Source organism: Scyliorhinus torazame, chromosome 12 (genome assembly GCF_047496885.1).
Source record: "Scyliorhinus torazame isolate Kashiwa2021f chromosome 12, sScyTor2.1, whole genome shotgun sequence".
Classification (NCBI taxonomy): Eukaryota; Metazoa; Chordata; class Chondrichthyes; order Carcharhiniformes; family Scyliorhinidae; genus Scyliorhinus; species Scyliorhinus torazame.
Genome location: NC_092718.1, coordinates 18,956,804 through 18,978,178, shown reverse-complemented (window position 1 = coordinate 18,978,178; position 21,375 = coordinate 18,956,804). Strand labels below are relative to the sequence as shown.

Sequence of the window (21,375 nt, the reverse complement as noted above, 5' to 3'; positions counted from 1 at the left end):
GGGGGGGGGGGGGGGGGGGGTCTTCTGGTCCCGCCGCTGGCGATGGGATTTCCAGTTGAATCCACCCGGTGCCGCTGGGAAACCCGAGTTCACCGTTGGTGGGACAGGAAAACACCGCTGGCGCGAACAGCCAGAAGATCGCCTATTGCGCCTTACAACACTGCCCAGGCAAACGGCCATTTTTTCATCATCTGTTTTTTTTTAAATGTTCATAAAAAAGTAAAATGAGCACTTGTTTTTTCTCTCCTGGATTGCTGATGGTATTTTCCTCGAGAGTAACCTCCCATTCCTGCAGATGCCCGGGCAATCCTACAGTGTTGGTAACCCTATCTAACAAACAACTCTGATTGTGGGAAGTGTCGATCTAGCCATTGTGGTTAATGTGCCCTCTAGTGGCGATGTTCATGAACTGAACCTTGCCACGCACAAGGGCCAAAGAGAGGAATCGACCAATTCCAAACAACGATCCTTTCCATATTTATTCCGAATCTAGAATTATTAATGATATTGTCCCTGCTTTGAGTTCATCATATAATCTTGTAATGTAAACTGGATTAAATCCTGTGGTGAGAAGGTTGCCCTCTGAGGGGAAATTGAGCCTTTATTCACTCGAGTTTAGAAAAGTGAGAGGTAGTCTCATTGTAGCGTTTAAAACTTTTTAAAGGACATGATTGGTTTTGAGCCGAGAGGCAGCTCCCCGACTGGGGAATCTAGAACTCAGTAAGTGTCGATCATTTAGGAATGAGTTGAGTCTCCTTGAATGATTTCTTCACTCAAAGGATTGTGTGCAGAATCCATAGAATCCCTACAGTGTAGAAGGAGGCCATTCGGCCCATTGAGTCTGTACCGAGCCTCAGAAAGAGTACTCTACCTAGGCCCCTGCCCTATCCTTGTAACCCCAACTAACCTGCAGATCTTTGGACAGTCATGTTCAATCCACATAACCACATCTTTATACCAGCGCACCCGGAGGAAACCCACGCAGACACGAGCAGAATGTGCAAACTCCATACAGTCACCCGGGCCCCTGGCCCCACGAGGCACTGTGCTACCCTACTGCCCATCTTTGGAATTCTCAATCCCAGGGGGCAGTGGGTGTTCAGCTGTTGAGTATATCCAGGAGACTGATAGATTTTTGGACGCTGAGGGAATTGGGGATGAGGATAGGGTGGGGCAGTGGAGTTGTGGTTGAAGATCTGGTGCGGCAGAGCAGCCTCGAGAGGCTGAATAGTCTCCTAATAATAATAATCGCTTATTGTCACAAGTAGGCTTCAGTGGAGTTACTGTGAAAAGCCCCTAGTCGCCACATGCCGGCGCCAGTTCGGGGAGGCTGGAACGGGAACTGAACCTGTCCTGCTGGTCTTCTTCCGCATTACAAGCCAGCTATTTAGCCCACTGTGCTAAACCAGCTCCTGCTTCTGTTTCGTATGTTCTTCTTGATGGCCTATGTCCAGTGATGTCACCCAGCTCTCTACATTCTGTCACCTTTGGCACAAACAGATGGCAAGTTAGGAGGATCATTAAAAACCTGTTAGAAGCACTTGTTAGAAAATAATCCACTGCTGAAAAGTTTTTTTTTTAATCCTCCAATCAAAAATCCAAATGGCTTTTGTCGGTTGAGCGATCAGACCAGTCTCTCTTGAACCACAACCTCCGTCAGAAGACAAGTTATTTTTTCTGTCAGGTTTTCGAGTGGCGACTGACTGCCAAGATCAGAACGGAGTTGAGAGCCAGATTGTAATTCGACAGGAGGTGTAAAATGTCAGTGTTAGTCGGAAGATCCCTGTACGCGTTAATTTGTGTATAACCCAAGCTGCCAATACTAACACTTCTAGGTGTCCTGATTTAGGATTGTTCCACCAATTGGGCAACAGAGTCATAAAAACAGAAAGTGCTGGAAATATTCGAGCAGCATCATTGCAGAGAGAAACAGGGTTAACCTTTTGGGTTTTGTCTCCAAAATGGATGGCTTGAGTGGGCAAAACAGTGGCAAATGGAACTCAATCCGATAAAGAGTGAGGTAATGCATTTGAGGAGGGCAAACAAAGTGAGGGGGTACACAGTAAACAGGAGGATATTGAGAGGGGTTGAGGAAGTGAGACCTTGCAGTGCATGCCTGATAGTGGCAGGACAGGTTTTCAAGGTGGTCAAGAAAGCATATGGAAAGGGCAGCAGGGTGGCGCAGTGGATAGCACTGGGACTGCGGCGCTGAGGACCCGGGTTTGAATCCCGGCCCTGGGTCACTGTCCGTGTGGAGTTCGCACATTCTCCCCGTGTCTGCGTGGGTTTCACCCCCACAACCCAAAGATGTGCAGGCTAGGTGGATTGGCCATGCTAAACTGCCCCTTAATTGGAAGAAAATAATAATTGGATACTCTTTTTAAAAAAAAAAAAAAAATTTTAAATTTTTTTAAGAAAGCATATGGTATTATTTCCTTTATTAGGTGGGGTATTGACTACAAAAGCAGGGATATAATGCTGGATCTGTATAAAACACTGGTTAGGCCACAGCTGGAATTCTGTGCACAGTTCTGGTCACCACGTTACGGGAAGGACATAATTGCTCTGGAGGGAGTGCAGGGGAGATTTACAGGAATGTTGCCAGGGCTCGAAAGTTGCAGCTATTATGAGAGATTGGATAGGCTTAGAACAGAGCAGGCTGAGGGGTGACTTAATTGAGGTGTACAAAATTATGAGGGGCATAGACAGGGAAGACTTGTGTCCCCTAACTGAGGGGTCATTTACTAGGTGATATAAGTTGTTGGAAGGATTAGAGGGCTTGTGAGGAAAAGCTTTTTCACCCAGACAATGTGGGCATCTGGACTTCGCTGCCTGAGTTGGTGATTGAGGCTGAAACGTTCAACTCATTTAGAAGGTACCCAGATGTGCATCTGAGGTTAAGGTTAGGGTTGCTGTACCTGCAAGATGACAGGCCAGGTGCTGGAAAGTGGGATTAAAATGAGCTAGTTTCTTTGTTTCTGTCCCTGGTTTTGGCCGGCGCAGCCGTGATGGTCTGAATGGCCTCTTTCTGTGCCGTAACTTGGAAGGTTTCTACGGTGGGAAAAACGTTCTCAAATCTGTATTTTCCCTTTTTGTAATAGGGACTGACCACAAACCTGCTGCTGCCGATCAGAAAGAATGAGGTAAGACTGATTTATTAATGGCTGGTTGATTTGGACAAACACTGAAAATTGAAGACTGCAAATAATAAACGTGTTTATCTGAGGTTTGCGGAATGTAATAATGTCACAGTACCCAAAACAGAGAGCCTAGTAATAATTCCCCCGTCCTGTAACTAATTTTTACTTCCCAGCTCCCTGATGGTATTGGAGTTCTGGGTACCACAGATATAAACTGCTCTTCAGTAACTCACTGAGGTCGGCGAAGTCTCCACACATCAGCTCAGACTACACCTGTCCATCAATTCACTACCCAACATCGATTCACCAGATGATTACGGGTCACAAAGTGCAAGCCAAGTCGGATTTTTCTTTAAAACTAGTTTGATTTTATCGAGCTGGATTTTCAGTGTTGCAGTGGGTGGTAGGAGTTGGAAAGATTCTTGGCACTGCCCCACCCTCCTTGGGCAAAATGCCAGGAAAGATGGGAAGTAGGGACTGTTGGCTGTGCATGTGGGCTGCAGCCGGGCCAGTCGACCTGGGATATAATACAGATTTGAGACTTTCAATCAGGTGTAATTATGTTCCCAACTTGTCCTGGGAATTTTCTGAACCCAGAATTTGGGAGAGGTTTGTATTTTTTTTAATTTAAAGTGCCCAATTCTTTTTTTTCCCCCTCCATTAAGGGGCAATTTAGCGTGGCCAATTCACCTAACCTGCACATCCTTTGGGTTGTGGGAGTGAAACCCACGCAGACACGGGGAGAATGTCCAAACTCCACACGGACAGTGACCCGGGGCCAGGATCGAACCCGGGTCCTCGGTGCCATGAGGCAGCAGTGCAAACCACCGCACCACCGTGCTGCGTGAGGCTTGTACTTTTGATGTTTTAATTCCCTTCTCCACTCCCACTTTGAATTTGCTCACCTACACTGGGCGGAATCCTCTGGTCCCGCCTGCCCAGGGACCAGAAATTGCCGCTCAAGGCCACAGTGGCTGCCTAGTGCCGAGGCAGGCTGTTTCAAAAGCATCCCAATTAGAATGAAAAAAGTACGGCAATCGAGCCCTCACCCTTCACACCCCTCGCCCTCAGCCTTCATGCATTTTGAGACTTGGCTAAGCGTCCGGAAATCCATTAGATTATCAAATCATCTCTGCCCCAGTGAAAACATTGCTTGATTGACAGCTTGGACTCTCTGATCTCTTCTGTCAATTGTACAATATTTACTTACTCAAGTTCAAGATGTTTCAAGTGCTTGCAGTTTCACCCATTCACCATTTAAAGGGTCTGGACTGTTGACACTTGTATTGACCTATAGTAAAAAAAAATTGTTTAAAGAAAGTGGAAAGTTATCAATGTATGACTTTTTAAAAGTTTTTTTTTTTTACAAATCCTATTGTCACTATAGAATTCATTAGTTCTATACCGGGGCTTTTCACAGTAACTTCATTTGAAGCCTACTAGTGACTATTAGCGATTTTCATTTTCATTGCTTAGCATGGGGCATGAGGGGCCATAAGGGATGGTTAGCAGATATACCTTGGCATGAGGGGCCATAGGATGTGGGTGGTGCTTGGGGGGGAAGGCATGAGGGGGACCTTTGAACTTGCCTTTCAAAAGGTTTCCTCGGGCAGACTATGGGTATTGACATCTCTGAGGGGCCGTGAAGAATAACTCTTTGAAAAGCTAGGCAGACCCTGTGAAAACTGAAAAAGACTAGGACAAACCTACCCCCACAATGGAGCTGGCCAGGTCGGGATTGCAGGGTGTGTGTGGGTTTACCACCCGAACTGACCCACACCTTTAAAAGGCGCTTCCGAAATTCAGAAACCCCAGGAATGGGGTCATGAACCAGGTCCCGGCTGCCATTTTCACCCCTCCACAGTGTCCCCACAACTCCGTGAAAATCCAGCCCACAATGTTTGCTGCTTTTTATATTAATATCAGTTGAGTATTGGTTTCCTGGGGTGCAGGTCTTCAAATCCAGGCTGAGACGCAATGCAAACCAGCAGGCGGATTTCAGGCGGACATGGGTTTTTCCAGGATCTCCTGGAAGCATCCTTGGCAAATCCAGAAAGGTTATATCGAGGCTATTGTATCGGAACTTCCAGCAGCTGCACAAGACCAGCCTTGCAGTCGATATAAATACCCCAGTTACAGTAATGAAAAGTGGATTTGAGGACTTTTAATTTAAGCTGGTTTTGCAGATTTCTAATAACTTGTATTAATAGGAGAGAAAGGACTGGGCCAAGTTTTTGTTCGGGTTAGTTGGGGAGATAATCCAATTAATCGGTCACCTGGTCCCAATTAGTACCGTTTAGGTGACGAACATTCAGGTTTTTTTTTGTTTAAGCACTTTGCCTAACTTTTATAAAGTATGATGTACCTTTAAAGCTAAACTTTTTAGATGCATAAGGATGATGGGAAGAGAAGTCCTGTCCAGTTGTGTAGTTTACAACCATTCACGTTCCTGCCCTACCCCTTGGGTGTCTGCTTTGCTCTTTGGTTCAGTGTCGGTATAGGTTCTTGTTCCTGCTTCACCATTTGCAACTTGTTTCTCTTACAGTATGTGCTTCAGAAGGTGTTGACCCTACAACAGTTACTGCTTGGTTTACAGGTACGTCCATCAGGCACATCCCATTTGCCGTAATCTCTGAAGCTACTAGATTGACTGAACCATGGCTATGACGCATTAAGATGTGCATTTTCCCCCTTAATTGTCTTTCTCATGTGTCCCAAAACTTGACCACAAAAGCATCCTGGACTGGTTTTCTCTTTCTTCCTTTCATGCTCACACATCCCACTGGTGCCAAGCACCCTTGGTATTGGCCATTATGAGGACTTATTATCTGTGAACATCGACAGCCATCATTCCAGTTATTGTTTAGTTCGTGGAATATGGGCGCCGTTGGCAAGGCCAGCACTTACTGCCCATCCCTAATTGCCCATGTGGTGGTGGTGGTGAGCTGCCTTCTTGAACCCCTGCAGTCCATGTGGCGTAGATGCACAATGCTGTTAGGACGAGAGTTCCCGGATTTGGACCCAGTGCCAGTGAATGTATAATACAGTTCCAAGCCAGGATAGTGTGTGGCTTTGAGGCACGCTTGTAGGTTATTGTCTTCCCATGTGCCTGGTGCCTTTATTCTTCCAGGCAATAGAGCTCACGGTTTAGAAGATGTTGTCAAATGGGCCTTGGCGAGTTGCTACAGTTCATCTTATCAATGGTACGCAATGCTGTCGCTGTGCGTCAATGGGGGAAGGAATGAAAGTTCAAAGGAGGTGGATGTGATACCAATCAAATGGGCTGCTTTGTCCTGAATGGTGTTGAGCTTCTTTGAGTGTTGTTGGAGCTGCACTCATCCAGGCACAGGGAGAGTATTCCATCACAATCTTGACTTGTGCCTTGTAGATGGTGGGCAGGATTTGGAGAGTCAAGAGGCAAGATACTCATTGTGGACTTCCTAGTCTCTGACCTGCTCTTGTTACACAATAACAGTTACATAATACAGTCAAGTTGTTGGTAAATAGCACCCCTCCCAGAATGTTGATGCTGAGCAATTCAGCAATGGTAATGCCATCAAATGTCATGGGGTGATGGTTCGATTCCCCCGCGTCGGTGATGACCATTTCCTTGCGCTGGTGTGACACAAATGTTACTTGACACTGACTAGCATAAATCTGATTGTTGTCCAGCTGTTGGTGATTGCAGGCATGAACTGCTTCATTATTTGGGGAGTTAAGCATGGGACTGAACACGCACTCATCAGCAAACAGCCCCACTTCTGACCTTTTGATGGAGCGGAAGCTATTGATAAACCAGAATGGTCTTCATCCATTGTCCACCTATGCCCACTAGTCATCAGAAGCAAGAGATGCATGCTGATTTCCCCTCCTTAATGCAGGGGTACTGAGGTCAACAACTAGTGCCCCATCTGCTGACCATAAACGAACAGGGGACCTTCCGGAAGTGTAATTCTAACATCACATTAGGTGATGCATTTATCCCCTTGAATCTGAAAGGGTATTTGCTCCGTGGTTATAGAAATGAATGAGGATTGTGTTGGTCGTTCCCCAGTAGCCAATTGAGAAGCTTCTCCCGAGGAACTGAACAACAATTGGAGGAAGATGAAATCTGTTTTGTGTTCCAACAGTGCCCTCTAGTGTCCAGTTTTAATAAAGTCTGTTAATTTAAATTCACCTCTCTTAGGGTTGGGGTTGTACATTGACAGACCAAATGTAAAGGCAAATCTACTGAGGGTTTTGTTTTGAGAAATTCAGAAGGACCAAGCTCCATGGTAGCTGTAATAGACAAAGAACAAAGAAATGTACAGCACAGGAACAGGCCCTTCGGCCCTCCAAGCCCGTGCCGACCATGCTGCCCGACTAAACTACAATCTTCTACACTTCCTGGGTCCGTATCCCTCTATTCCCATCCTATTCATGTATTTGTCAAGATGCCCCTTAAATGTCACTATCGGCCCTGCTTCCACCACCTCCTCCGGTAGCGAGTTCCAGGCACCCACTACCCTCTGCGTAAAAAACTTGCCTCGTACATCTACTCTAAACCTTGCCCCTCTCACCTTAAACCTATGCCCCCTAGTAATTGACCCCTCTACCCCGGGGAAAAGCCTCTGACTATCCACCCTGTCTATGCCCCTCATAATTTTGTAGACCTCTATCAGGTCGCCCCTCAACCTCCTTTGTTCCAGTGCGAACTAACCGAGTTTATTCAACCGCTCCTCATAGCTAATGCCCTCCATACCAGGCAACGTTCTGATAAATCTCTTCTGCACCCTCTCTAAAGCCTCCACATCCTTCTGGTAGTGTGGCGACCAGAATTGAACACTATACTCCAAGTGTGGCCTAACTAAGGTTCCATACAGCTGCAACATGACTTGCTAATTCTTATACTCAATGCCCCGGCCAATGAAGGCAAGCATGCCATATGCCTTCTTGACTACCTTCTCCACCTGCGTTGCCCCTTTCAGTGAGCTGTGGACCTGTACTCCTAGATCTCTCTGACTTTCAATACTCTTGAGGGTTCTACCATTCACTGTATATTCCCTACCTGCATTAGACCTTCCAAAATGCATTACCTCACATTTGTCCGGATTAAACTCCATCTGCCATCTCTCCGCCCAAGTCTCCAAACAATCTAAATCCTGTTGTATCCTCTGACAGTCCTCATCGCTATCCGCAATTCCACCAAACTTTGTGTCGTCTGCAAACTTACTAATCAGACCAGTTACATTTTCCTCCAAATAATTTATATATACTACAAACAGCAAAGGTCCCAGCACTGATCCCTGTGGAACACCACTGGTCACAGCCCTCCAATTAGAAAAGCATCCTTCCATTTCTACTCTCTGCCTTCTATGACCTAGCCAGTTCTGTATCCACCTTGCCAGCTCACCCCTGATCCCGTGTGACTTCACCTTTTGTACTAGTCTACCATGAGGGACCTTGTCAAAGGCCTTACTGAAGTCCATACAGACAACATCCACTGCCCTACCTGCATCAATCATCTTAGTGACCACCTCGAAAAACTCTATCAAGTTAGTGAGACACGACCTCCCCTTCACAAAACCATGCTGCCTCTCACTAATACGTCCATTTGCTTCCAAATGGGAGTAAATCCTGTCTCGAAGAATTCTCTCCAGTAATTTCCCTACCACTGAAGTAGGGACACCGGCCTGTAGTTCCCTGGATTATCCTTGCTACCCTTCTTAAACAGAGGAACAACATTGGCTATTCTCCAGTCCTCCGGGACATCCCCTGAAGACAGTGAGGATCCAAAGATTTCTGTCAAGGCCTCAGCAATTTCCTCTCCAGCCTTCTTCAGTATTCTGGGGTAGATCCCATCAGGCCCTGGGGACCTATCTACCTTAATATTTTTTAAGACACCCAACACCTCGTCTTTTTGATCTCAATGTGACCCAGGCTATCTACACACCCTTCTCCAGACTCAACATCTACCAATTTCTTCTCTTTGGTGAATACTGATGCAAAGTATTCATTTAGTACCTCGCCCATTTCCTCTGGGTCCACACATAGATTCCCTTGCCTATCCTTCAGTGGGCCAGCCCTTTCCCTGGCTACCCTCTTGCTTTTTATGTACGTGTAAAAAGCATTGGGATTTTCCTTAACCCTATTTGCCAATGACTTTTCGTGACCCCTCCTAGCCCTCCTGACTCCTTGCTTAAGTTCCTTCCTACTTTCCTTGTATTCCACGCAGGCTTCGTCTGTTCCCAGCCTTTTAGCCCTGACAAATGCCTCCTTTTTCTTTTTGACGAGGCCTGCAATATCTCTCATTATCCAAGGTTCCCGAAAATTGCCGTATTTATCCTTCTTCCTCACAGGAACATGCCGGTCCTGAATTCCTTTCAACTGACACTTGAAAGCCTCCCACATGTCAGATGTTGATTTGCCCTCAAACATCCGCCCCCAATCTCTGTTCTTCAGTTCCCGCCTAATATTGTTATAATTAGCCTTCCCCCAATTTACCACATTCATCCTAGGACCACTCTTATCCTTGTCCACCAGTACTTTAAAACTTACTGAATTGTGGTCACTGTTACCGAAATGCTCCCCTACTGAAACATCTACCACGTGGCCGGGCTCATTCCCCAATACCAGGCCCAGTACCGCCCCTTCCCTAGTTGGACTGTCTACATATTGTTTTAAGAAGCCCTCCTGGATGCTCCTTACAAACTCCCCCCCCCCCCCCCCCCCCCCCCCCTCTAAGCCCCTGGCACTAAGTGAGTCCCAGTCAATATTGGGGAAGTTGAAGTCTCCCATCACCACAACCCTGTTGTTTTTACTCTTTTCCAAAATCTGTCTACCTATCTGCTCCTCTATCTCCCGCTGGCTGTTGGGAGGCCTGTAGTAAACCCCCAACATTGTGACTGCACCCTTCTTATTCCTGATCTCTACCCATATAGCCTCACTGCCCTCTGAGCTGTCCTCCCGCAGTACAGCTGTGATATTCTCCCTAACCAGTAGCGCAACTCCGCCTCCCCTTTTACATCCCCCTGTATCCTGCCTGAAACATCTAAATCCTGGAACGTTTAGCTGTCAATCCTGCCCTTCCCTCAACCAGGTCTCTGTAATGGCAACAACATCATAGTTCCAAGTACTAATCCAAGCTCTAAGTTAATCTGCCTTGCCCGTAATACTTCTTGCATTAAAACATATGCACTTCAGGCCACCAGACCCGCTGTGTTCAGCAACTTCTCCCTGTCTGCTCTGCCTCAGAGCCCCACTGTCCCTATTCCCTCGTTCTCCCTCAATGCTCTCACCTTCTGACCTATTGCTCCCGTGCCCACCCCCCTGCCATACTAGTTTAAACCCTCCCGTGTGACACTAGCAAACCTCGCGGCCAGGAGACTATAACTTTACAGCATTGTTGTAAAACCCCATCTAGTTCACGAACACCCTTTAATAATCTTTATTGTCGCAAGTAGGTTCACATTAACACTGCAATGAAGTTACTGTGAAAAGCCCCTAGTCGCCACACTCCAGCACCTGTTCGGGTACACGGAGGGAGAATTCAAAATGTCCAAATTACCTAACAACCTGGCTTTACCCAGTGTGGCCAACGCCTGCCAGATCCACAATAATGATTCATAGCAGCCCTCCGAAATGGCCCAGCACGCCAGCCAATTTTGCAAGAATGCTTTGGAAAAACATGTGGAATAAGGGTATTTAATGGGTAAATTTGAGGTGATTGTGCACAACACAACAGGTCAGCACAACACATTGTTTCCAACTGTGAGCATTGTCACAAGATTCATCAAATGTGTGTGCGAATGTTTTACTCCCAGCTGTGATATGCTCTGAAGCACCTCCCCGCCCGCCCCCCAAAAAACGAAACAATTTCTGATGCTTGCTGTACATAACAATGGTTTTCTTTCTGGCCCCGGGCAGGCTGTGGTGGTGCAACAAGATTCATTCATTGAGGATCAGAAGCAAGCGTTGAGTGAGAGGAGCGAGCGTTTGACGCGGCCATCCCTGCGGCCCAACTCGCTGATTGAGCAGGAGAAGCAGCGGAGTTTGGAGAAGCACCGGCAGGAGCTGGCGAACCTGAAGCGGCAGCAGGCGCAGCACCTGGAGGAGAAGAGGAAATGGGAAAGGGAGCGGGAGGCGAGGGAGAAGGAACTCAGCGAGCGGGAGGCCAAGGTGGCCCTGCACGACACCGAGGCAGCCAGGTTGCAGAAGGAAGTGGAGAAAGAGAGGGAGGAGCTCCAGCTGAGGAAAGAGGAGTACCAGCTGGACTTGGAGAGGCTGAGGACCACACAGAAGCAGTTGGACAAGGAGAAGGAGCAGCTAAAGAAGAAAGAGGAGCTGCTAACCCACCAAAGACAGGATCGCCTTTCACACTCGGACTCCCTCAGTTCACAGGTACAGACTTCCCCGCATGGTAAATCGCACGGTACCAGCAGGATTGTCTCTCCCTTCTTGTTAGTTGGCTGCTTGCAGGTCTTGTCACTCGATAGGTAATGGCGCTGACTGAAGCCAAAAACGCGGGGCTGAAGTCCCCCCGTCCCCCGAGGACTTCTGGCTCTGGATTGCTGCAGTTCTTGATGAGATTCAACAGGTTGATGTTCAGTCTACTAATCCTTCTAACCATTCCCCACTACCCTCAGTGGGGAAAACAGCATGTATAGTGATCCAAAACAGGCAAATAGTTTGCCTGCTTGAGACCTGCAGAAATTCATCCTCATGTTAATTGGTCCAAACACTCAGTTGACACAACATACACATTGTTGTCCCATACTTGGATGAGTCCATTGAACTTGGTCAAAGGTTGGCAAAAGCCAAAATTTAAAGACCGCCCTTTATTTTGTTATGGAGAAAGTTTCCTTATGCATACTGATGACATCCAGTGTTCGCTCTCTCTCTCCCTGCACCAGCACACTCCATTCCCAAAAGGCTCTCTGTTTTCCGACCATTTCTAGGGTTGAATATTGGGGATAAACTGAATCCCCTCTATTCAGACCCCATCAAGATAGTGTTTAGAGTCAAATAGGCCCCTCACCCTAACTGGTCCATACTGACGTTTATGCTTCACATGAGGCTCCTCTCACCCTGTATCAGCTCGTCCCATCAACATATCCTTCTATTCCTTTCCCCTCGTGTGTATCTAGCTTTCCCTTAAATGCAGTTGTCTCAGCTATCCTTGTGGAAGCATGTTCCACATTCTAACCTCTGCCCCCAACTCTACTCACTCAGCCCAGTGCTTGCTTAGATGGAACCAGATGGCACATGACCTCTGTGTCCGATTTGCCCCTGGGTCAACCTCCTATCAAATCCATTACTAAGATCACTTGCATCCACCTCTTGTAATCTTGCGTGCTTTGCACCCTTAGTCACTCCTGTTAAATCCATTATCCAAACTTTAATTAACACCAAACTGGATGATAGCAAAGCACTTTTCACCAGCCCCCATCTCCATTCTGCCCAAATTCCCAACTGGCTTACAATCCTCACTTCTCCCCCATACAAAGCCCTGTTCACGGCCTCCAGTGTACTGCTTTACATGTCCTTCCATTGTCTGACTCCTTAGTACCTTCTCCAGCCCTGTCTCTGCCCAGGCCAATTGGTCTGACACTGATCTTCAGTGATTTATTATGGCTGCGTGCAGCAGTGGGGTTTGTACATTAACTAACTCCCTGCAGTTGTCACAGGAGCTTTTTAGCATGTTGCTCCCCATAGACTGGGAGCATTTGCACCTTAGCCAATCCACTTTAATGTTGTGCATTGGTGTGACACCAAACTCTTTCAGGGTCAGAGCTAACTCTTGAAATAGTACAATATTTTCACTTCTCACTGTAAATACTGTCGAAGTGGCGCAACTGTCCAGTGACACTGGCCATATTCTCCAGTGCGTCCAATAATCTTGTCTTTTAGTTTGGTTTCTAGCTCGCTTGATGGATGAAACTATTTGTCTGATGTATCTAAGCCAGAGAGGCTGGCAAGTTTCAGGTTGAATTCCCAGTCTGTGCTGAGGTCACCTTTTTTAAAGCGGGGCTACAATAGTATTCCCAATTCCTGAAGAAGGAAGGTGGAAATTCGGCTAACATTCCTGAGTCACCCAGCAGCCAGTGAGATGTTTTTGGTGATTGAAGGAATTGATGGGGTAGATAGAGAGAACCCCTGGTCGGAATCCAGACAAAGGAACATTACTTCAAAGTCAGGATGCATCTCATTTCACTAAGGGTAGCGAGAGTCTGAAACTCTTCCACAAAGAACTGGGTGACTGAAAACTACAAATCTAAACTTGATGCAGTTCTATTAGGCATGGGTATGAAGGTTGATGGAGCAAAGTGGGTAAATGGAATTCCGGTACAGAATGATTTAATTGAATGGTAGTAACAGGCTCGAGACGTGAAGTGACAGCTTCCTGGTTCTGTTAATGCTGTTATCGGGCTTGCATGGTTGAGAAGAATCACATTATTTTGTAGCCTGCAGACATTCGCTGTATAATCTGTGTGAAGAATGGTATGGGTAAGGAGGGCAACCAACAAAAAGAGGCATCCAGTGACCCGGCAGAGGGGGTCATTGTCCAGTGACCCAGCAGAGGGGGTCATTGTCCAGTGACCCAGCAGAGGGGGTCATTGTCCAGTGACCCAGCAGAGGGGGTCATTGTCCAGTGACCCGGCAGAGGGGGTCATTGTCCAGTGACCCGGCAGAGGGGGTCATTGTCCAGTGACCCGGCAGAGGGGGTCATTGTCCAGTGACCCGGCAGAGGGGGTCATTGTCCAGTGACCCGGCAGAGGGGGTCATTGTCCAGTGACCCGGCAGAGGGGGTCATTGTCCAGTGACCCGGCAGAGGGGGTCATTGTCCAGTGACCCGGCAGAGGGGGTCATTGTCCAGTGACCCGGCAGAGGGGGTCATTGTCCAGTGACCCGGCAGAGGGGGTCATTGTCCAGTGACCCGGCAGAGGGGGTCATTGTCCAGTGACCCGGCAGAGGGGGTCATTGTCCAGTGACCCGGTAGAAGGGGTCATTGTCCAGTGACCCGGTAGAAGGGGTCATTGCCCAGTGACCCGGCAGAGGGGGCCATTGTCCAGTGACCCGGAAGAGGGGGCCATTGTCCAGTGACCTGGCAGAGGGTGTCATTGTCCAGTGACCCGGCAGAGGGGGGTCATTGTCCAGTGACCTGGTAGAAGGGGTCATTGCCCAGTGACCCAGCAGAGGGGGCCATTGTCCAGTGACCCAGAAGAGGGGGCCATTGTCCAGTGACCCGGCAGAGGGGGCCATTGTCCAGTGACCCGGCAGAGGGGGTCATTGTCCAGTGACCCGCAGAGGGGATCACTGTCCAGTGACCCGGCAGAAGGGGTCACTGTCCAGTGACCAGGCAGAGGGTGTCACTGTCCAGTGACCCAGCAGAGGGGGTCACTGTCCAGTGACCCGGCAGAGGGGACCATTGTCCAGTGACCCAGCAGAGGGGGTCATTGTCCAGTGACCCGGCAGATGGGGTCATTACCCACAAGGCAGGAAGAGCAGAAACTGATGTAGAGGGGAAAACAGTTGTGCTCATTTAAAGTTCTGCAATTTGTAACTTTTTCCTTTCCACTCCCTTAGGCTTCAGATCGCGAGGTTTCAACACCCATGGGTGCTTTGACCGAGGGAACCCCGAGCTTAACAAAACACCTCAGTTCTAATTCATTAAACCAGGAACGTTTGGACGTGCACCTTAAGAAGGAGGACATGGAGACTTCTTCCAGTCCTCCTTGGAAAGACTCAACACAAAGCAATGCCAAGAACCTCACGGGTCAGCCGCGAAACACCACAAACAACCCGCTCCCACCACGGTTACTCAAGCTTGCCAAACCAAAGGAGAAGAAGTCCAAACACCGCAAGGGCAAAGGTCACCGGTCTGGAAACCTGCCATCCGAGTACAGTTCAGGTATGTGATAGCCAGCAGTTGGAGTTGGACCAGAGGGATGTTGCGTTAGCTCTTGCGAGATTGAATATTGAAACAGCAACGGATGTGTTGCAATGTTTTGGCCACTTATCGTTTCAAACCCTGCTGAGAATAGCACTCTCAGCTGGAGCAGTGTGAGGCTCTCACCATCTTTCGGGGGATTTAGGGGTCGTGAGCAGCAAGGAAGTGGGGTTACCGACTGTAGAGGCTCGAGACATACACTGGAGGCTTCTAGTAGTTAACAGAGCGGTTTATTGATGAAGGCAAAGGCAGTTAAGTAACAGGCAGAGAACACAATACAACAGATCCTAATATCAGCTCCCCGGTCCACACTCCCCGGGGTCCTGATCCAAGGGCCCCACAAATTCCCTAGTGGCTGAGGTTCGCGTGCTCCCATGCACTTAGCCCTAAGCTGATCACGTGGTCCGTGGAACCCATCCACTAAAGGGGGCCACGCAACAAATCCCTCCCCCCTCCAAATCCCTTTTTACAACTACCCCAAAAACTATATACAGATGCTACAATTGTTGTGAGACAATAGGGGAAAGAGTTCACCAAAAAGTCAATCGGTCTGAAGACCTCTGGGTCCTCCATAGCCCTGCCACAGGCTTGGCACTCCTTTGGGCAAATGAATTGTCAACGCTCGGTGTCACCTCAGGGGGCACCGCCTCAGCAAAAGGCAAACCGGCCTCACCGGCCCCGACAGGTGCAGCTGGTTGAGCAGAATCAGGAGACCCTGGCTCCTCCTGGCTGGACAGAGTTTACATTAGTTTTGACGATGCCAGCTGCACTTGCCCACTTGTGGGGGGGGGGGACCACCGTCCCTCTACTCCGCCGGTGGTCGACGCGCTTTCTGATGGTCTTCCTGTTAACATAGACCACATAAGACACCAGCCCCGACTGGGCCACGGCCCGTCCTTCTAACCAAGGTGGATCTGAAGCAAGATCACGGACCAAAACCCAAGTCTCCCACCCGGGACGACTTGTCGCCTCTTTGCCTTGACCGCGATGGCCCCGAACCAGTCATGTGGTTCCCGCCCCTCCCCCCTCCTTAAAGGGGCTGCGCGACAATACCAACCTGCTAGGATTACTCTAGAATCTCCAGGAATTGAACATTAATCTTTAGGATACTGCTGCGAGCAAACACATAGGAAAAGAAACTTTATATTTTCACTTCTTATTAGGTGATAAAAATTGATTTTAGAAACTGCTTTACTGGTGAGGGTTGTTGTCAAAGTTGTTGCACAAATACAAGTCTTTATGAAATATATATAAATGTTTATAAAAGTAACATTTCTTTCTGTTGTGTGCTTTCAGATGTCTTACCAGCAGCAGACAGCTCCACGCTGCATCAGAAAGTACCAGATAAAAAGCATCCTGCGAATGAACTACTGGGGAATGAAGAGGTTTTCTACTGCTGAGCTTTCCTGCATTAGAGGCTGTTTGGAGATTGAGTTGGGGGGAGGGGAGCAGCTTAGAGAGAGGACTGGGGCCCCCTCGAGCACTCCTGTTAAGGTTGTGTGGGTGTCAACAATATGTGTGACCAGATGTGTGTCATCTGCACTGCCTTCCCCATTGCCTGTGATGACGATATTGATGGAACTGCATGCTTAAAGAATAAATATATATATATATATATAATATATATATATATTTAGTTGGTACATCGATCTCTCTCGCTCTGTATAACAAAAGAACAGATTGAGAAACATTGACCCAAAATTGTAAGCAGAGCTTTGAGACTCTATGGGAAACTGATGCAGATTAAATTGGAGTGGGGAAACAAAATTGTTCAGTATTTCGTGAAGTGGTGCAGTCTTCCGAGCCATGGCAATTTTTCTCGGTGCTTTGTGCTGTGTGCATTAGCATTGTACTTGAGTGGGCCACTGCTCTTCTGCGATGCCGCATCGCATTTCAGAGTTGGCCCACCATCAGTAGGGTTGTCGCCAGTACCTCAAACCTCAGATGCTTTATCCTGGCCGATTGGGAAGGGTGACACCTGGAATTGGAACGTTTTTGAGTGTTTTCTATTTTACAAGTTCCAGCACAGGATGAGCATTTGATCAAAAGACTTTTCTGAAAAGCTAATAGCAACAATCTGCTTCCTTCTTGCATTCATTCTGGCTTTGGCGATTAACTTGGAGGTGCTTGGTTGGTTGGAGGGGGTGGGGTGGGGCAACGTTCCTGGCATTTTTAAACCTACCCCTCCAAAATTATCCAGCCATTCTCCCAGTGACTGAACAAACCACTGACTGAGATAGGAAAGGTGAAGGTGAATAATGCAGGGCGAGAGAGATTGATTTGTCAGCCAAGTGGGTCGCTTAGAATTTCTGGCGGTGGTGTGTGAGGTTAATTCTTCCCTCTGCATCATCAACCTACATTGTAAATAAAATTGCAGTGAGTGCAATGGTTTTTAATTTGTGCATTTCTCCCATTTGAGGGAGCGAAAGCTTCACCCCTGAGATTTTTTTTTTCCTTCAAACATGTTAATATTTAAATCTAGAGGGGAAGGAATTGTCAAATATCGGTGTAAAATTAAATTCTGAATGTATGATGTTTTCTAAAACCAGAAACTGTAAAGGAACAAAGTTGGAATTAATGCACGATGGTTTATACTTGATTTTTTTTTTCCTGATGCTTTAATTTCCATTCTGCTAGGATTGGGATATTTTTAATTGTCTGTGTTTAGATCATCTCATTATTTTTAAAGTTGATAGTGTCTTCTTTTGGCTGGCCTGCTTATGATTTGATGGGGAAAGGTGAGCTGGCGGAATGTACCAGGTACCTACCGGACCCTGGGTTCAGATTCAGAGCGGGCCAGTGGCGGTCAGAGTCTCCGGAATCGGCGTTCAAAAGAGCCGCGCGCGGAATGAGTTTGGGCAGTCTCGGACTAATCACAGCACAAAACTGCCTGTAATTTGGCACTATATAGGGAATCTCACTGGGTGGGGTGTTGAAATGGTTAACTGGTATGAGAAAATGGGGAAAATATCACATTGGCAGCTTGCCGGGGGGGGGGGGGGGGGAGCTAAAGCTAAAGATGTTAACGCAAAGGAAGCCTGCCTCTCACCTGCATGTCCTTGATGCTAGCACCAGTTTCCTGAAATGGAGAAGTATTCCACTCCACAACGCGAAAGCCCCCCACCTCAATGAGCACAAGCTTGCACATCACCACTGAACACCTACAATTTTCTGAATACACCTCGTCACGGGACACTGGACAGTTTCTTCAACACCCTCTGCTTTGTTAATGTTTGGAGGGAGCTTGAGGACAGATTGGATAAGGGAAGCCCCTGTTCGGGATTTGGGAGGAATTTACTGTAGAGGGATCACAATCACCCGTTTACCTTTAACCTCTTACGCCTCTGTCTTAGTGCAAGGTACCATGACGCTGAAGGAGGGAAGCGCCCTACTGAAAATAGAGACCCGAGTGAGGCAAGGTGGAGCCACGTGGGGGAGGCCAGCTGATCAGGTTTCTGCTGTGTTGCAGATGGCTTGTGGATTGCTAAGCAATACGTGGCCTCTTTTAGGTCAGGAACACATAGGCCGATCAGCTCGTTAAGCCTATTCTGCGATACAATTGGAACATGGCTACTCTGTATCTTAACTCCACCTGAGCCACTTTGGTACCTGACAAAAGTCAGAGATGGCTTTGATCCATGGTTCACTCCAGGTGATACAAGGCCAGCTTGAAAAGGGTATTGTCTCTCAGCATGGTGTGATGCCGGGAAGCACTTTAAAAGAACCAAAACATTTTTGAAAACTTGTACACTGTCGTAAGCTTTCTTACCGCCGAAGACAGCCGCGATTACGCGGCCTGTGCTGTTCGTCGATTCCAAACGCACATGTCAGGGAATTATACCGAGTAGATGTTCACGTTAAGATGACATTTCAGTTAAGTTTTTTAAGTTTCTCCTGTCTGAGGGGAATGGGGACCCGTTTTACCAAATCGCAGAATCCACATACATGGAGAATACAACCACTGTGCCTGTGGGAAAGCTTCTACCAGATCCTGTGGTCCAGTTTCGATTTTGCAATCTTAACAGCTGCTATTAATTTTGTAATTTAATAAAAAAGGGGTCCTCCCCCCTAGGCTTTTGGCACCTACTTTAATTTACTTGCAATGATTGCAATGGATGTATTAGCCTTTATTTCTGATATTGTGGATATTGCTCATGGAGTGGGGGATGGTGAGTCCATCTGCCTCGGTCAGTAATGGGTTCTGTCTGTGTGACCCCCACCCCCCCTTTCCCTGACACCATCAAAACAAAATCTCCAGAAATTTCAATAAGGGCTAAGCCATGTTTTTCAAGAAGCCCATTCACGGCAGGTTTTTGTGGGTTCCATCACCCCACGCCCTCAAAAAAAATATTGGAACATCATTCTTCTCAAGAAGGTGGGAGAAGTTTCCTGTCTAGGCTGATTTAGTTCATGGGTAGCATTTTTATTTGTAAACAGGTACCTATGGATGCAATTATATCAGCCTTGTTTTAAGATGGTGCCTTTTCAAATTACACCGTTCTCCTTGTCCAGTGCAGCAGAACGCTCAAACATTTCTTTGCCCCCATTTGTTGCTGCCATAACTTTGGGCGGTGTTCTATAGGAGTGGGAGATTAGTTACGAGCTCATCCCTATCAAAAACTGCAGCCCCGCTGTTGACTATTCTGACCTTTGACAATCTTTGCATCATTATTGTGCACCGGCTAACTGGTTATTCAGGAAGTCCCCACCTTCTCAACCTTGCCCCTTGCCTCTTGCCTGAGGTGTGGTGGCCCTCGGGTTAAATCACCACCAGTCAGCTCTTCCCCTCAAAGGGGAAAGCAGCCTATGATCATCTGGGGCAGGTTTACCTTTTTACACAGGCTAACTCATTTATATTAAATTCCTGTCTTTATTAATTCAGCGCAGGTAATCCGTTTGTGTTTTTGACTCTTGAAATAGCATAAACAGAAATGGTTAACGAGAGATAGCACGCAGAGGAATTTAACCAGAAACTCTTTTTTGGCATTTTTTAATCGACAGAGGCATTTTTATTTGAGGTTTGAAAACCTTTTTTTTTTACTTCTGTCATCGTGTGATGCCCGTGAACAAGGATTTTACATCTTTTGTGATCACTGGCTGAGTGATTTTTTTTTAATGAGTGTTTAATGTCCATCTCCCTCTCTCCCTCTCTCTCTCCCTGTGTATTGTGAGTTTGGTAAATGCATACCAATGCCCCCTGCCTCCACGCCAGCACATGTATGATCTAGGACCATTGCCCAGTTCCGAAAGGGGCTCCTGGATACTGAAGACTTAATTGGGCGAAATTTTAACTCACTCGAATCCCATTCGCTTGCGCAGAGTTAAATCTGGGCCCGTTATGTTTCTAGAATAAGTGACATTCCCTGCGAGCTCGACTCTCGAGAGACCCGTCGGATTTTGAAGCTCCCCGGACCTTTCCTGAAGCAGCCTTCCCGACTTAGGCAGGCAGAGCATTCACCAGTGCTCGGAAACGGTCTCCGCACTTTCGGCCTACCCTCCAGCCCCACTCTCCCAGTTTCTCCACACTGTCCCAAACCGCTTGATTCAGACGCGCCTGCCTTGTACTGAAAACATTTATGCACTAACTGAATCGTGGACGTGCTCAGGGTGCCTCTGAAGCATTTTTATATACCTCTTTGCTTTCAAAAATAATATTCCTGAGGATAAACAAAAAATCTACTTGTACCAAGGTACACCTTGCATTTTTCTCGATTCTGTGTACAAAAAAAATAATTATAAGGGTGAAAGCCTAATTATTTTATCTATGATGTAATTAATGTATAAAAATGGAAAGTGTAAACATAGTTACATTTCTGTAATGTTTCCGTGATCGCTGGTAGCTTTTTTTTGTAATTAAACTTTTATTTATCATCATTTTTCCCGTAATAGATTATAAGCCAATGTAAATTTCATTTCCCCCCCCCCCCCACAATAAACATTTACACAATAGATTTACTTGGATGAGTTTGTGCTTTTTTGACTAATTTCACTTTCTTCCCGGGGGACAAGGAACAACGCTTGGCACCAGATGGCAGTGATGAGCTGCATGCACCTATCGGGAAGGAAAGGATTCTGCTCTCATCACAACTCGCATAACATAAGAAATAGGAACAGTAATATAGACCATGTGGCCAATTGGGCCTGTCCACCATTCGATACGATAATGACCAACCCCTGCCTCATTTCCCCACCTCCCTTAATTGCCAGCCTGAAATATATTTAATGACAATTCCCTGGGGTAGAGAAATCCAATGATTCACAACACTTTTCAGTGAAGCAATTTCTCCTAATCTCAGTCCTAAATGT

The 21,375-nt window shown here is 47.1% G+C and overlaps 1 protein-coding gene across 1 annotated transcript in view; it reads left to right on the top strand.

The window, feature by feature from the left end:
* Positions 1 to 21,020, top strand: part of LOC140387413 (A-kinase anchor protein 13-like) — a 478,070-nt gene extending 457,050 nt beyond the window's left edge. The window contains 5 exon segments of the mRNA XM_072470498.1: positions 3,102 to 3,143; positions 5,686 to 5,736; positions 11,046 to 11,519; positions 14,706 to 15,030; positions 16,366 to 21,020. Of these exon segments, the coding sequence (XP_072326599.1) occupies positions 3,102 to 3,143; positions 5,686 to 5,736; positions 11,046 to 11,519; positions 14,706 to 15,030; positions 16,366 to 16,469 (996 nt within the window). The 3' untranslated portion in view covers positions 16,470 to 21,020.
* Positions 21,021 to 21,375: the final 355 nt, after the last annotated feature.